General features: G+C 40.6%; 1 protein-coding gene across 2 annotated transcripts in view; it reads right to left on the bottom strand.

Moving 5' to 3' along the window:
- Nucleotides 1-18,608, bottom strand: part of MAD1L1 (mitotic arrest deficient 1 like 1) — a 381,688-nt gene that overhangs the window by 261,202 nt on the left and 101,878 nt on the right. For both annotated transcript variants that reach the window (XM_075104884.1, XM_075104885.1), the window contains exon 11: nucleotides 3,261-3,405. In XM_075104884.1, the coding sequence (XP_074960985.1) occupies nucleotides 3,261-3,405 (145 nt within the window). The remainder of the gene's footprint in view (nucleotides 1-3,260; nucleotides 3,406-18,608) is intronic.

The raw sequence follows: 18,608 nt of genomic DNA, 5'->3' as shown, positions 1-18,608 counted from the left end.
GAGGTGGACTAGGTCTTTCCCCAGCATTTCAGCTATCTCCCACTGCTGCTGTATCGCAGCTACTTCAGGTAATAAAGCAAAGATTACAGATTTCCCTAAAACTCTGAGCAAAGCCAAAGCAACAAGACAGCACAACAGTGAACCCAGCCAAGTGGATTTCTAAGACAGCGAGTGAATACACACCTTCAAACACCAATTTCTCTTTCATCACTCTAGGTGAACGGAGTGACACTCCAGGAGATACCTTCAAGCCATCAATGTCTGAAAACCTATAGGGTGTCCAAATCTAGTCTTACGTTTCACTGAAAACATGTGGATCAGAAAACTTAAGTACTGCCCGGATTTACAAGGACATATGGGAGAAAGTAATCAACTAACATGTTCTAAACAGCAGTTTGTCAACAGGAGTAACCAGGACACAGCTCCTACGGCAGCACACTGTCGGAGGTGGAATTGATTGGGCTGGACCACTGCACTAACATGTCAAAGCCTGGAGAACGCTCCTCTTCAAGTCCAGCAGGGAAGAGAGATTTGTAGCAACTCACCGAACTATCCTAGACTGACAATTGTGCCAATTCCAAACAATAAGCCAACTGGAAAGGCCCAAGTAAGGTCAAGAAAGACCTAAAGAAGTAAATGAGGTGAGGAAACAAGCAATGGAGGGAGAAGTTAAATGCACTGAAACGGAAATATGAGAGCAACCAAGAAAGACACAGACTGTGGCAAGGAGAAAATGAACAAGACTGAACAAGTGAGACAGGCAATCGGTGAAGGCCAAAAAATATTGTTTGAATCTTGAGGAAAAAAATTCAGTAGCTGTAAAAGTAACCTCAGAAGGAATCAGACTGGCAAAGCAAGTACCCCCTGAACAGAGTATGTTTACTACTAAAATATTGGGTACTGCTGTTATCAAAAGAAGAACAGCTTATCTTTTCTATTGATCTTTTAAAACATATTCAAGGCCTGAGACTTTCAGGTTACAATTTGAGCCCAATGAAAGGATAGCTGTTACTGCATTAAACTTGTAATGTTAAACATGTCTGATGCCTTTCAATCCTCATTTGCTCAGCATACAGGAACAGATTCCCTGCCCTACTAGAGGGTCAAATATACACAAATGCAAAAAATCACACTATCAAAAGCAGTAGCAATTCAATCATATATATAATTGTCTCCCCCAAATTAGATTTTCACAGTCCTATTTAACAAGACAAAGATTCAATAGAGAGAGCTCATCTTTTCCATTCTCAAATTACATAGAAGCATGCTGTACTACTGATGCCACTAATTAGATGATTAAATACCATTCTAGGTGATATGCTTTCAATGTAAAATAATTATTTTTAACAGGCGATATATTTGCCCAATCTCATTTTAAATCACAATATCATACTTTTTTAATTAAATGAAATTCCTTCTTCTGACTTTGCATGAGAAGAACAACCAGTAGGAGAAATAGTGCCTGCGATAGATCACCCAAGTAGCATAATGCATGTACTTCTTCACAAAGGACCCCCAGCATTCTCTGGATGGAATATAAATTTTCAGAACAGCAAAGTCTTTATTCCTTTAAAACAGGTCAGTTGAGGAATTACTGAGCACACTGAAAACTTCCACTGCCAAAACACAAGTTTATTTGCCATGGTCTGATGAAGGACATTTCCAACTTTTCCTCTACTCCTCTTCAGTGGCAAGATTGCAAACAAAGCAAAGGATCTGTCTCTCTCTATAAATCAGGGGACAATCCATTACATGACAAAGTACAGTTGTCTTTTTGTCCAGTACTTAAAGAAAAGTAATGATATATTTTGTTCTGTGACAACACGTGTTTCTGCTTAGGTCTGGAAACACATTAACAAAGGGAATATTTTAGAAACCGTCTGAGAAACTTCCTTGAAGTCTGAGCAGCCCAGCGCAAAGCTAAACACCTGGGCATGTTGTAAAGGAAGGATTTTTATTGGGTTCAGCATCCACCTGTGTCATATCCAGCTGTGCCAGTACCAGATTAGAACAGTATGGAGGGCTGGCTGCTGCTGGGGGTATTAGAAAGACTGAGAAGAGATGCCCTTTCTGTTTCCAAGGAGAGAGTTTGGTCCATCCACCCTGACTGTAGTGCCCGCCTCACTGTAAAGCAGAAAGAACTGATGTCATTTTTCTCTTCTCTCTTACGTGACACTCTGTGGCATTAAATTTTGCAGCCAGAAGATCTGATAGAATACCCTCTTGTAAAGCTGTCGCTTCATGCTCCAAGGAGCCCTGCTCTCCACACCATACATCACATTCTCTTTGGCTTAACAATGACATGGAATTACACAGAATTGGGTACAGCACAATTAAAACCGATCAAAATGCTTTAGTTGACACTGAAAATTAAAGCCTAAAGCACAAGCAACAGAACAGCGCCTTTCCTTCTTGCTCAGACACTTTGTACCAACATCTTTCCTCCCCGTACACAGCAATGTGCCTGGCTCCCTCTCACTCGCTCTAACTACTCGAGTCTGACCTTATGCACACACATAAGCTTACTTACGTGAGCAGCTTTATAATGTCAGGGAGATTGCTCAGATGAGTGAAGCTTTGTGAGGAGTATTCTTGGAAAGTGAAGTACCTATCATTCTGACTGTAGAGAATTATTATTCCCTTTGGGTAAAGAGCACTCTCAGAATTTAATATGAAGTTTGCAAAGCTCTACAGACTTCAAAATTATGGTATAGAATTTCATCATGAGAGCACACCTGATATAGAATAATGCACACTTCTTTGATATATCCTATAGAAAGAATCTTAAAACGTATTTTCAATTTACTGGTCTAGTGCCTACCATTACATTCAAACAGACATTCAGCATAAGAGGAAGGCAAATCTCTTACTCTCTGTAAATTGTTTTTCCACAGGAACAGCTGACAAGGTGCCGTCGTTTCGTTCCCTTTAGGAAAAGAGGCGATGCAGCCAAAGCCATTATAAATTCCCTTCAGTGGCTCTAAACACTCTAGAGACAACATGATTCAATCCTCTGCCCTCACACAAATGGCAGCCCTGAGACAAAGCCAACACAGCATGAGCCCAGATGGGGGAACACTAGCAAAGCCTTAGGATGTACTAGTACTTTTACTCGTCTTTTATAGCACCTGCTCTGCAAAGACCCCATAACAACTTTGTAGTACCAGTTCTGGACGTGAACAAAGAAGAAATAGCAAGGGCTACACACAGAGGAAAGAAATAAGGACATGGGCTTTTCCATACATTGTCCAGAAACTCACCTTGGTGAGCAGCAGTACACGTTTCTGCAGCCGTCTAACCAGTGCTTCGTGCTGCTCACGCTTCTTCTTCTCATCCAAGAGCTGGCTCTGAATCCGTAGTATTTCTTCCTGTAGCTGCTGCCGAGCCTTCTCCAGTATACGGGCACTAGAACAGATAATACAGACCTGTGAAATCTTGGCCTCTGCCTCTCAGAGAGAAGCAGCATCACCATGATAGCAGGACACTGGGGTTGGTGCATTCCATCTTAGGGCTCCACCACTGGAAACCAAGACGCCGCAGTCTCATTATTGGCTGTTCTCAGAAAAAGATGTGAGAGAAGAACCATCCCAGTGACAGCCGCCTTGTTCAGCACAAGACAGTTACTGGAACCTCACATATACAAAGCATTTAAATAATTGCATATCTATTTCAGAATCAGCCAGTTTGCCTTTGAGAAGACGCCTTGTTTTCAACACATGACACACAATCTCGGGTTCTACTCTATCTTTTAATCTTTTTCTAACAAAGTAGAAGTAAAACTGAGGTTTAATATGGTCTACTTTGACAGAAAAATAATACTCAGCAAGTAATTATAGCCACCACCTGCACATTGCTCTTGCCAGCAACCTATATTGGAAGAGAAATGCCATCTGAGGCCAGGTGATTAGCACTTCTATTGCAATGTGGCCGTGATTCTCAGTTAAGCCAGAATAGCTTGCTCCCTCTCCTTCTCAGCTCTCTGTGCAGCACGATATGGTGATGCACAATTATCCATGTATTCCTAGAGATGTTCTTCATGCATGCCCTTCAGCCACTCAGTCTGCTGCTGGGACACTAATAGAGAGCTGTTCCAATGCACTGACCAAGCAGCTCATCACAGATCAAATATGCTGGTGAAGTACTTGATCAATAACAAAATAAGAGTGAAATAATTCTTGTGATTGTTAAGAGTTGCTTCATAGTTTAAGTATGACAAGTTTATCGAAGACTGCAGTAGCTTTATTTAAAGAGTGAGCAGGACATGAAAAAAAGTATTGCACGCAAGTCAAAAAACCTTAAGCAAGCTAGAAAAATCAAACCCAACATCTCTGGCTTACTCAGGAACAGATGATCTTTGTTTCTCTAATGCTGAAAACAGCACTAGGAAATATATGAGTGCTTCAGAAGGTATTCATTATCATTATAATTAAAAGAAAATAAATAAAAAGGCTTTTCAATAAAATAGCACTATTGTTAAGGTACTGTCTTAGCGTAAATCAAGTATATCCTGCACTGCCAGGTCTCTAAATTGTACTTCTTGGGAAATTTATGTAGGAGTTCACCAAAATCCCCAAGTAGCTGTCTCCCTACCTCAAAATCCTCCTCCTTCAAGAAAAATAGGTATTTTTAAACACTGGATGAATAAGAAGCCTGTTTAAAGCTCCAGTTCAATTTGGAACCATTCACAGACCAAATTAATAACCAGGACTGTGAAATAGTCGTCTTCACTGTTGTATTCAGGTGGGAAAGTTCATCATGAGGGCTTCAAATCTGCATGTGACAATGGATAATTTCATTACCAGGACACCACTACCTCCTCAATTAGTTAAAAAGGGAACCTGTGCCCAAGAGCAGTATCTACCCTGACTGAACATGAAGCAGCACCAGCCTTGCCCTGGCTGCTCCCTTCCCCATTCCCACTTCAGCAAACATCTCAAATTTGGTCTCATGAATACTTAAACATTAGCCTTTTTCTCACTGAACAATGCAAGAATTCCACGGAATAAAGCAGAGAATCAACTCTTATCAGATCCTACAAAATAAATCCATATTTAAAAAGTTCCTAGAAGCCAACATCCAAAGATGAGAAATCGCAGGTTGAGTCCTGGCATACTGTGAAATATGGGATAAAATTAAGTGGTATAACCAAGATGTCAAATGTCACAAGCACATATATGTCATTCAAGAACTGATTACTTGCAGTGTACAAAACCCACATCATTCGGATGTTACAGTTGCCAAATTATAAACCCACCCACCACTGCTCTCCAGCCCATCCTTTTGTTGGAGGTTACCACTTCGCAGTACAGCTAGCAAACTCAAACACGTGCTCACAGCCCACCTGCTCAGTTCATAACACAGCAGCCTACACCATAAACACCCCATTCAGGGCAATTTAGGCTGACAGTAATTCCCAGTAAATGGACACAAATTAGGTGACATCTTAAAATGTAACAGCAAGATTCATCACACCATGCCTCTCAAAATCCTACGCTTAAAACATTGTCCCCCTTTCCATAGGGCTTGTACTAACACAGACTTTGCTAAGCTTGTGCTAAGGCAGACTTCACGTAAACTCTCCATGCATACACGTCAGCCTACCAAGATTGCTACAGCTCAGCCTCCAACACAGGGCAGAACAGATGGGTGAGACCAGGTACCTCAGCCACTGTCTAAAGATTCATTAGAGATTGTTCAACAATATTCTTTTTTTTATGCACAGGGTAAATATATATACAAAACCCTCATCAACTGTGTTATAACAAATCAAATCACACTACAGAAACCTTACTGAAAACACCATTTGCTCCATCAAAGAAACTTAGTCCCGATTAGAGTCAGAACAGAAGAAAAAATGCAAACATAAGATTAAATACTACAAAACACTCAGAATTTTGCATTTGATTTTGCAAAATATTTTGGTAGGACAATGGAGAAATTTTTTTTCTTAATTTTCACTGTTGTGACCTATTTCTATGAATGCTGAGTGGACTGATGGATTATGATTGAGCTGACATTCACAAAGAAAAATAAGATATATGCCATATTTCTTTCTTGAAATAATGACAAATATTTGGGATTCACATCTCATGGAGATCACAGGCATTCAGTCACATACACACCTCTCAAACTAGGTTGGAAAATTAGTGTTTTAAAACATGAGAAAAGTTAAGCCAGGGGAGACAAATGGACAATTTCCTCAGCCATTGCATGATGTTTGGGAAGAACACCATCATCTGCTTATATTTCAGCCTCAGATCAAATGTGATGTTAATGTAGATAAAATCTAAATGCCAGAAATGACTATGAAAGCAGAGACAATACTTAAACTCTCTGAACTGACTCTGTTACCATAGGTTTCCTTGCTATAAGAAGTGTGAAATTCAACTTTCTTACAGCTCTCCACACCATGCCAAAGCAAATTATTGAGATCCTTTCTTCCTCTCTTATGACAGACTGATAATTCTTCCAGAAACTGCACCAAATACAACCTAAACCATCTCTATAAAAAAAAAATCCAAAAACAAAGTTATATTCTTTATTGACACAAAACAGGATTTGAAAGTAGGTACCCAGCAGCAAATACCATTAAAGTTCAATGTGGGCCCTTTTCTTCCACACTGATGACACCTATGGCTTTTCTAAAGTAATTGCTCACTCAAAATGAGCATTAAAAAAAGTAAAATAAAATAGACCCAAAGTTCTCCGTTCAACATAAGCTTGGGGAACTGGCATTTTTTTAAAATCTTTGCAAGTTCAAAGTAAACCTTTTAAGCCTTAAAGAGAAAAAGTCATTTCTGTTTATCAGCCTATTAATGTTCCTTGTTCCACATCCCAGTGAATGAGATGCCAACATATTTCTGTTCTGAGCTGTTGAGACTCCTCATATTTTGCTCTTCCCTTCTGTAATCCACTTTAATGTAATCTTAATGACAAAACTTAATTTTCCAGAATGTTCTTTGAAAGACTGAGAACAATGAAGGCAGAAAGTGAACGCTGAAGCTATAAGATACATTTTAATAATCTCCTTCAAAAAATTACAAAAGCAGCTGACAGCTTCCCCCCCCCAGTGATCCATGAAACATTATTTTAATCATTCCATCCTTTCAGTAGCCAAGTCACCACCTCAGAGAGACTATAAAAATAACAGGGAAAGCAAACAGGATGCAGAACCGGTCTGTATAACAACCTGAGAGGAAAACAAGAAGTCCACAGTGGCACAGAGACTATTAGATGAGCAACACTGTCTGGGTCATGTTGCAACTCAGGAAAAGGTGAGACATTTGCACACACCAGGGCCAACAGTCAGAAACAAGGATCACATCAAAGAGAAAGCACCGAAAACCAGGGAGCATGGATGGGAAGAACACTGAAGACGCACAGAGGTAAAACACGATGACAGAGCTATTGCAGATACCTAACAGAAAAAAGAAACATGCTGCAACTATCAACATCTTCAGGACAGAGTCCAAAATAAAAAGGTTAGCACTAATGAGGCAAAGAGGAGCAAGGGAAATTATTTTGTAGCAAGACATTTGGATGAAGAAAAGCCCACCCATACCTGAGGCTTGACAACTTGCACCCTTCTCAACCTATCTGCGCATTTATAGACAGCACACGCAAAGACATAAACCACACTGGAAACTGATAAACAGAAAGCCTGAACAAAAATGTTATTTTTCATTCCCGTTCTCCTCCCCCAGGCTTTATAACCCAACATGAAGGTGTAAGTAGCAACAGGGTAACTCCAGCACATCTTCATATTGTCCAGTGGATAACAGCAGAAGATGCCTGTCTGTGCCCTCCCTCAAGGCTCCTTCCAACCTGCAATTTGTGGCACAGACTTCTTCCCCCCACCCAGCCTCTGCTTAACCCTGCCTCATCAGGAACCACAGCCATCAGGGATGGGAATTAGAAAGGGAAAACAGAAGAGAGAAAATGATCACAGAAATAGTCTGTCTTAAAAACAGACAGGACACAGGAAAGAAAAGGTGGGGCTTGGCAAAACAGAAAAATTTCCATCTCATGTTAAAAAGGAAAAAAACTGATCTATTATAAAATGCTGCTGAAAAGACGGATGGGAGCTCTGAGAATACTGCTGCAGAATGGAGCTGCCTAAACTAATCAATTTAAGGCAGGTAAACTAGAAAAACAAACATCAGGAAAGAGGAGATTATTTTGAACTGAAATGCTTGTAGCACTAAAAGTCAAAGGTTTGGGTGCTAACTTTTATTAAAATAAGATTGTTTGGCATCTTATTCTGCTTCCTTTCTTTTTCACCTACCGAATCGCGACGGTACTGACTCAGCAGCATCCATCCCTGCTCTCAAACACTGCGGTACTACGGCGATGAGCACAAGTGGGAACTCTGGAGGCCAACATTTCCATGCTACCTGTTATTTGGTTACTACATTTAGAAGGAGCAACGATACCAAATATTGACGTCTTTAGTGGAAGTAATCACATGGGCTATATTTTATTTAGAGCTTTAACTGTGCCTTCTAGAGAGCCATATGAAATACTGCTACAGAAAATACTACAAAAAACAGTCTACAGAGGGTCAGCAGAAAAACAAGCTTTCTTCTTGCTATTCATTTTTCCCAAGTCTTCAGCAAACATCTGCAAACTTTCTCTTGGTTCACACTGTATTTTCTCAAAGACCTTTTACATAATTCACCATCATCAAGCTTCCATAAATCACAAATCGTTCAAAAATAAGCAGTCCATACATCACGTTGCTGCTCTACATACAAGGAACACTTGAATCATACTGAATTTATAACGAGGGAACAACATGAAGAGAATTATTTTGCTAGTGTGGACAGATGAAATGGGTAAGAAGCAGACGGACGTTTGGAGCTTTATTGGTACAGTGACAATATGCTTTATCGTTGAGACAGTATTTAATTTTACTTCCTAACCAGAAGCGTAAGTATCAGACTCAGAAACACGGTTCCTTCAAAGTGAACAGTTACAGAACAGAAATAACACAAATTTTATGTCCCGGACCCGGTACAATACCCTTAATTGACTGACAGGAGTTAGGATTTACTAAAAGAAATTCACATCAGGCTCCCTCTGCTTCCTTTCATTACAGGGTCAACACGCTTGCTGCAACGTACACGGCTTTGCTGACCACAACAACCCAAAGGAACCAAAACCAGGAATATTGCCAAAATGCAAAGGCCAGTGTGGCTCTATCTGAATGGATATTTAATTAGTCACTTGACGTGACATTTACTGTCATGTTAATAAACATGCTTTCCACATCCACCATCGAGATAAGAATGAAAGTAATGTCTCAATTAATAAATGGGAGACTTCTGTGCTTTGTTTTGGTTTTAAGTTGGAACAGAAATAGTTTGTCAAATACATCCATCACTGACTTCTGGAATGTAAAATATTTCAAGGATGAGATTACAGGCATAACTGTCCTTTTCCTAAGCCTCCAAACCTTACATGTTCATAAGGCCAAAACTTCTATCAAAGGCATTTATTTGGTGAATAAAACTTTTACTGCTATTTAAAAATGGCTGAACCCACATAGCTTGTTGTATGCTTACTAACTTTAAACTGCTGCAGCCTTCAGTAAAAGAGGCTACAGGAGAAATCAAGCTGATAGTTGAATACACAAAGTGATTTATAATAGCTTATGTAGACAAATCTATTAAGGGCTTTTGGTATGTCCAAATGCTCATGGCTCTTGTTCTGAATCAACAACAAGTCAGACACACGTGCATCCTGCGCAAACCGATTCCCTTTGCAGTGCTTGGTAGAGGAGCAAGTACTAAATGTTCTTAATAAAATGCAAGTAATTAAAAAGCAGGAGTTTAAAACAACAGTCCTCTACAATTATTAACACAGCATATAGTCTGCACAGCATGTATCATCTATCTCTGTTATCATAATTGTGTATGTGGCATTTGGCAATTACGGAGAACTGCCTATTTTTAAAGAGCATTCACTGATAAGGGTTTTCCACTCCCACTCTGAGATAAGAATAATCCCCCCCGTACAAGCTAAAAGTGTCTCTCCAACACTGCAGAGAACAAGACACACACTACAGCAATGCCTCCTGACCACAGACTGATACACCAAACTGAGCAAAGATGTTCACTAAATTGTTCAAAATGCATTACAGTGAGTTGGGAAGAGAGTACCTCCATTCCGATTATTACAGTAAGAGAGCCGTGCTCATTTGGTCCCCTTTGCAGGTCCCAGTTATTGCTCTCCGAACAACACTGGATGGTGAGGAAGGTCGGTCTGTGGGCGCTATGTCAGTAAGGAAACACATGGAGCTTCAGCACCAAAAGATGGCAAATGGCTGCTCCCTCCCCCATCACACCCCACGCCAGCTTGGAACATTCAGTGCAGTGCAAGGGAGCGAAATACTGGAGAAAGGGAACTGTCACAGGAGGGAGGAAAAAACAAACAAACAAAGCCTCAAAAACCAACTCCAAGGAAGAATTTTGAAAGGAAACCTTTTCTCCAGCCAGGATCCAAGCATCCTCTCTGCAGCTGGCTTTATTTACATCATCTAATTCAAATTCTAAATGCTTCGAAGTGTTATTACACTTTTTTCTTTGAAAACAAAAATGACAACAACTGAAACAAAACTGGGAGCGAGAAAACCCAAAGACTGAAATAATTACTAATCAAAGCAGAGGCCTGTACATGGGATGGTGAAGTCACTAGCCAGCTCTACCCAGTAATTTCTCTTCGTGTCGGCTCTGATGAGTTTTATATTTCTAACATTTCATCAATTGGAATCACTAAATTCAATTTGCATTCACAGATAAACAGAGAGGGAATAATAAATACTCTCATCTGACCTTGAAGTGAGACAGAAAATTGCCCTCCGTGATTTCATTTCAATCTGAACCATAATGAATAATGCAGTTGGCCCCATCAGTTACCCATCCATAATCACACTTGTGGACTGGATGAACTCACGGCTGTGCCTAAGTATGATGAAGAAAGTCAAAACTTCTCACTTTTTTTGTACTAGTCTTTTTGTGCTTCTCCATCACTATAAAGGTTAAGCCCCTACTTCTGTCCTTCCCCACCAACCCCACTCACCCCCAAATACACTTGCCTGAAGGGTTTCAATTTGTTGCACAGTCAGAAGTGGGAAGTGAGATGAAGGCATTGCATAATTTTCTCATCGCAATCCAGTATTATGTGCATTGTAAAAGATCTCCTGTAAATGGTCTAAATTCAGTAAGTATTCTTCCTCCCAGCAAGCTGTCAAGTCACAGGCCAAACTCTCCAGCACTGGTGTGAAGCACAGCAAGACAGAACAGACAACGGGTGACATGAACATCACGAGTGACTAAGAATATTTCCAGTTTCTGTTATACATTCAAACCAACACTTGCCATGAGAGCAGAAAAGTCATCTGGGAATAGACAGCATGAGAGCTGAAGAGCTGTAAAGGATAAAGGACTGACAGAGATGAGTAAAAAAAGGAAAATTTGCTTGAAGTAGGGAAAGAAGTGAGTAGGAGAATGGTTGTGCTGAACCAACTTGTCAGCAAACAAATCTGCTGAAAATCTAGGCTCCTGACAGTTAGATAATAGCTTATCTTAATAAAATAAAGAGGATCAAAGTGTTTAGATGAGAAAAACAAAACATTAAACCCTCCATGGCAATATAACAAGTGAGCCCTCGCAGTCTCATGACTCATTACAGCTTCGTGAAGGTTCTGCAGATCTGTTTCAAATGACCTTTTCCAATGAGACCTCATTTCCAATGTGCGTTGCTGTACTCCACAGTAAAATGAGTATTGAAATGAGAATTCTATATTACTGTTCAGTCACTTTCTTTTTTTTAATATCTGAATCTACGACTACCTGAATGAATTTACAGAAACACAATTTTCTAAAATATTTCTTGCAGAACAACTCAGTGATGGACCCCCACCGTAATCCTCACTAAAATTCAAAGCTACAGCTCAGCATTTCAGCATCAGGCTTTTGTCAGTGAAAACTCCTCCAGGTTATGTGATGAAAACCTGCCTGGGTTTTCACTGGGGACTCAGAAGATAATTCATAACGGATACTTGTTGACAACAAATAAACTGAAACAATTAAGTACTACCCCCTAGCACCTACCCATGGGACATTGGCACAAATTAAAGTAAAGGAATACCTGAAAAGTCACTTAGCTACCTAAGACAAGTGCTCCAACAGACTGCTGTTCTTGGCTTTTCTTTCTCACAAGCACTAATTTAACTTCATCTCATATCCACCTCCCACCTGCTTTGACTCAGCTTACATCAAATCAGTCTACAATGATCCAAGCCATATTAAGCACAGCATTGTAACAGACTTGCTAATCATTAAATCCAAAATATGGAAGCATATTAATACTGCAAAGGTCTTAAAAATTCCATGACCAACTAACCTGACCCATAACCATGAATTTTCCAAGTGCCATCATGTCTTTGGGCATAAACAATGTGACATGGTAACATATGATCTTTCCTAGCACGCTCTGACAACAAATCAGGATTCGCTACTAACGGCATCTGCTGTCTGCAGGATCTCTGCCTCATTTGCTGCAGAATTTGGAAGATTAATGAAGCACAGGAATTGCTTAAAGAAAAAGGTCTCACATTAAGGCGACTGAAAGTCTCCCAAAAAACTGGTTCCAATTCTTGCCTATGCCAGAGCTCTCAGCTGACTCCATGAACTTTTCAAACATAGTCTTTGGTGCGTAGTCGTTAGGTAGCCTCTTGTGACACTATGGCTGAGATCAACAGCAGCTACTCCTAACATATGAAGCCTTGGGTAATGTTAAGTGTTTTGAAAGAACAAGTTCTAAATATTCCAGAATAGCATCCCCAAAATAAGGCTACACTTTCTCCTTGGTTTGTATCTGGTATAACAGGGTTAGAATAAGAAATAACTAATAAAGTATTAAATTTTTCCATTGAAAAAACATGAACAGCTGCTCATTAAGTCAATACAATCCACCATCTCTGCCAAGTGAAACAGGAATCCTGCATGGGACAGGAAACTAGACTAAGGCAACTTTAATTCTGGCATTTCCTACCCTCTGGGAGCTTCACCTTGCAACACTGACTTTGCCTTCCAAGTACCTATTTTCCATATGGGGCAAATAGTATTCAGATGTTGAAAAACATAAAAGCAAGAACATATATCTAAGAACAAGAAAAACAGGAAAAACAGTAGAGTTAGCTGAAACTGCCCCCAGGACATCCAGTGTGGGGTAAAGCCTCATTCCAGTTAAATTACTTCTCATTCTCATATACATCTGTTTTGGGCATGTATATAAGCAAACACAGACCCACAAAGCAGTGAAGAGCTGGTCTCCAGCCATCTGGTGTCAGATAATGAGACTAAAGAGACTCAGATCTTTCCAAGCTAGACTATCACACTATGAATATTCACCGCTCCTTTTGCAGTGGCTCTGCCCCACTCTCCTTGAGCCCAAGAAACACTGTACAACTGCACACCCTCACTCTGCATACCTCAGGCGGTGTACCTGGGCAGCTGAGCAGAGGCCAACTGCTTTCTCAGGCACTGTTTTCAAGCAGTTATTTCTCCCCATGGAAAGGATATGCTGAGATCAGACCTACTAATGAAGTCCTGCTAACCCTATTCCTAAAATATGCTGTGGATGTTCGTTTTCCCTATTACCGCCCAGAAATCCACAGCACTATTTGAATCTTCCACTGGACTGCTGACACTGTTACAACTTACCTGCAGGGTGCAGAGACTTATTTCCCTCTAATTTCCTTTCCCAAAATTAGCTCAAAAAACCTTGAAAGCAATACAAGGCAAGAGGAATAAAGCTGTCACTGTGGAAGGAGAACTGCCAGAACAACAACCTTTAGAGCTCTGTTACATCAATTCTCCTGCATCACTCTTTTTAAATGTTTAATAAAACAATACTACACGCTATGCAATCTTTTTGCAATGAATACTTTATACAGAAACCAGTCAGGTGGACGTGTAAATAGTCTTTCTGCAGCAGTTTCAGGTTTCAAAATCACTAGATGAGGAGAGAGGTCAGGTGCTTTGTTTTGGGGTGAAGCTGTGATAGGGAAATTAATTTAAAGACATGGCAACCAAGTCATTTTGTTTCTGTACCACTCATAAAAGAACAGCTCTGTTCAATGTAATGTGGTTTCAACCAGTTGGTATCACAAATTGTGCATCAGCCAGGTCCAGGTGCCAGCGCTGAGATGTTGGAGGGATGGGATGGTAGTCCTGCGTGGAATCAACAGGTACAGTGTGAAAAGTTTCTGCCCTCACCAGAGCAGCACCGTAATTATCACACAAGCACTCAGACTGTTTCTGCGGTGCGTTTATCCCAGAAGTTTTACACTGGATTAAAATGCAGTAGGAGTCCTTGCACAATCAGTGACAATCAGTCTCGGAAGGTTTGTAACCGCTCATACCATCGCATCTACCTCTGGAGCACTAAGTCCACACCCAGCGGGGTGCAGAACCCACCTTGTTCTTCCCAAGCCAAACATCAGCACCACTGAAGCTGCGCAACAGCCGCTGGTTTGGGTTGCATGAAAACTGCCTGAGGGCTAAGCTGCCTCAGTTTCCTGTGGAGTTGCTTATGAGGCATTTTTGACACAGGGGTTGTTTCAACCTCCTCCTCTCTCTCTCTCTCTCCTGGGATGTGGAGAAAGCACAGCCTCTTTTTTCTCATTCATGGGACTCTTTCCATAGCAAGATCAACACACCATTACTTTCTTTGCAAACATTTCTTCCCACAATGCAAGGCGATGTTGAGTCCCAAGAAGGGATAGCATCTTCCAGACCATGCAGTCACACTGCGATCAGTTCTGCTTCATCTGCTCGCTTCCCAGCTCCCAGGCCATGGTGATTTGGGCATGCATTTCTTACACTGTCATCGTTCTTATTCCCGTTCTGCCTTTTAATACTCACTTGACCATACTGACATCACTTCTCCCTTCTCCATCTAACAGAGAATAATGAAGACTGGCCCTGATAAATCTTTACCACCCAAACTCTCATGCGCCTGTCAGATATTACTCTGGCTGGTAGTCTGTAATTAAGAAAAACTGATTTGATACGGAAAACGAGATGTTTAGCTGCACTATATTCTGCTACAGCAGTCTGAGAAGAATGAAAACAATCATGAGGCTGCAAAATCATGAGTGGCAGGAGGTGAAGAAGGAGCAATTGTTCACTGCCTCTTTCAATAGAAGAGCTAAACAAATTAATGGAGAAAAATTCATCACAGCCTATTAAATACAAAAAGATATCACCTTCAGCTCAAGAAATCCTTAAGCTTCAAACTGAGCAAAACGTGAGAAGTATCATTGCACATTTACTCCTTTATTCAACTTTCCCAAAGCATCTGGCATTGATTCATTGGTTTAGGCTGATTCTTGAGCTGATTGGAAACTGGGGAAAAGAGTTAACAAAGGTTTGCTTATTTTTAACGCACACCATCAGATCTCATCTAGCTTAAATTTTACTCACATGCACAGTTTTATTGCATTTTCTTAGGTGAATATTTTATCATTTTATCTCTTTCATACATGGGTCATACTCAATTTCCAAGCTATAAATTAGTAGCTGGGGAAAAAAATTCTATTCTCACAGGTGCAGTTTGCCAGCTCTTGGCTATGGCAGCAAGTGGTCCAGCTGATCCATCTCTGCTACCATAAACTTCCCATAAAAAAAAAAAAAAGGATTCAAAAACTGCCAAAATATCCTAACATGTAAGAATTGAGGCCATAACTATCTACTGTGTTTGAACATACTTGTGTTCAGGCTTTCTCAGCATTTGGAACTGCTTCCTTCCCTTAGCACTACATTGCAGGCCAAAGGTCATCGCACAGCACAGCTCCAACTAGATCATGCAATGCAAAAAGGTGCAGCCTTTGCAGAGGAGAGCAAAAAAGGATCACACACCAAAGAAGAGATTAAAAGGCGGCTGCAGATCACAGGTGTCCCACAGACGCATATAAATATAAGGTTGATGAGCATAATCTGTGCCGTTCAACAGTTATAGAAAGAGGTGAGTGGAGCAGCAGGTGTTACAGACCAGAACAATCAGGCTGATCCTCACCTCGCCCTGCCTAACCAGCCACGACTCTTCACAGCACCCGTCTTCATGTATTTCTGTTAGAATCCAAACAGGAATTAAAAGGACCGTGAATCAACTTCTCATGCAAGAAGAGATCTGCTTATGATCTCTCTGGTTAACAGACACACAATATTCTTTTTCAGTGATCTCAGGTGACAATAAAAAGTAGGACTACAAAAGAAAAAATTCAAAGACCAAATTCTCCAAAGAGCTCTTCTTTTAAATAGGTATCTAGAGAAACCAAGCATGAAGTACGTAAAAACCCAAACGGCATAAAAAATAACACATGTGTGATTCCACATCACGTGCCTACCTGCATATAGAGAAAAAACAGAAAATTATTCCTATTTGAAAGCCATTTGGAAATGCAGCCCTTGACACACCATCACCACCATCTTCCATAACATGATGGGCAGGCAGAGCATTCCTACATTAAGAATTCATAGCTGTACCAGCCAAAACCAAGAGCATTAAGAACATACAACTTGAAAACACAGGGATACTTGGCAAGGCTGATCTATCTGTCACTTTAAAAAATAGCTCATACCATGACACTTTTTTTTTTTTTTGAAAGCAAAGCAAGAAAGAGAATGCTGCTGATGTGTTTATTTTTGCAAAGTCCTTTATGAAGGAAATTTTTATGAAGAGAATTTTAGACAGAAAACCTTCAATGAGAACTTATATATGGGTGAGCAAAACAAATACACAAGGAAAAAGTTGCCAAGACTGAAACTAAAAACCCAACACAGTAAACGGGATGCACAGCTCGCTCTCTGGAGCTACCCAACATCACAATTAGCAGTGCTGATCCCTCCGTAGCCTACGTCTCCCACATTCAATATAGGCACTTTGGCAGCCAATAGATGGTCTATGCTCAGCATGCCCTTTGATTGCCACCTGTCTTCCACGACCATCTCCCCCGCCGCCTCCATCATACCTCATTAATAAAGCCCAGTCTTCCTGGTTATTTCCTTATCGATCCACTGTCTCCTGCATGGAAAAGGTGTCAATGCAGTTAAGGGCAAGCACCTGCCTGGAGACTTCACCCTTCAGCTACTGTCTGAAAGTGCATTTTATTCTCACTGGATAATAAGATTCTGTTGCTAAAGGAGCTTTTAGGTATTGGAATTGTCATAAAATGTTCCTTGTGTCCTACTTCACTGGAGCTGACAAACTCTCTGCTTGCTGTCAGTGGACTAATGAGAAAAGAAGCACTTCTAAAGAGCTTTGGATACTTTCACACTGCAAAGTGAAAAGGAGAAAGTGAGATATTTCAACAATGTTCCATTTCATTCCAAAGCCCCATAAAGAGGAAAGAAAATAGGGAACGTTTCTGCACAATCACTGTATCAACGAAGCAGCTCACTTATTAATCTCTCCTTCCTCTGCATTCGCTGGCTTGGGGGCTTGGAAAGTTGACACTTGACTTGAAAAATGCCAACTCTAAGCAGTTTATTTCCTCTTGAACTTTAAGAGCTGACTGAGACAGAAGTGACCTTTAAAAAGGCAGGGTTAGTTCTTGTATGAATTGATAGAAGGATTCTTTGCTTACACAGCACAGCAAGGTACCGAGCAAATCTCCTATGCAAACACCCCTTTCTCACCAGAGGCAAGAAGAGCACCGTGCTCCATCAGCCACAAGATTCACAAGACTGAAAAACCTGGGACCTGGTGACCTAGCTTGTCTACATCAAGAGGGGAAGGCTATGTTACATCCATAAACCGGTATCCTTATATATACACAGGACAGACAGTACACCAATGTTCATAACATCAAAACACCTGATCTTCCTTCACAAGGAAGCAGTGCAGGCAAAACCAAAATTAAGTAGACCCACTAACTTGTACCTGAATCACGCACCAGCCCAGACTCCAAAGCAACCGCGCAGGACTGCTACCAGTGGGGAGCGGCAAGATACCAGGACTCCTATTCTGGGACACCTAACTGGTTGTTGTGACTTTGCTTACATCAATCTCTGTTGAAGCTGCTGAAAAAGAAACTAAGCACTACGTAGCTCATTAATGGTCCTCGATGAAAGGCAGTTTGAAAATGCAAATCAATACGCAACAATAACTACTACTAACACTTGCTGCCACGCTAGTAGCCAGAAACGTAACTGGGCAGAATATTCTTGTCTGAGGTTCACCACACAATTAATACCACCAGATGTCCAAAGAAAGGCAATTGAAGGATTTTGTGGCAGCAGAGGATAACCTAGGAGTTCTGATAAAGGAAATTCACAAAGCAAATATCTGAGATGCTAATGGGTATGGGAATACACTGGAGATAAATAAGTTTAGCTTGCCTGTGTGCTAATAATGACACTTAGCTGAACATCATTTGAAGATACAAAGTGCCCTGCTGACAGGAAGGCTTGTGCCTAAACCTGTACATTAAAGCAAGATAGCCAAATTATAGTTCATTTAGCCTAAATGGTGCAAACATATTCACCTGTTTCTCACTCTGTAAGGAAGGCAGACGTGGCCATTTCAAATGTTAATGCAGA

The sequence above is a fragment of the Phalacrocorax aristotelis genome, chromosome 10 (assembly GCF_949628215.1).
Source record: "Phalacrocorax aristotelis chromosome 10, bGulAri2.1, whole genome shotgun sequence".
In the NCBI taxonomy this organism is placed as follows: Eukaryota; Metazoa; Chordata; class Aves; order Suliformes; family Phalacrocoracidae; genus Phalacrocorax; species Phalacrocorax aristotelis.
This window is presented reverse-complemented; position numbering and strand designations above follow the sequence as displayed.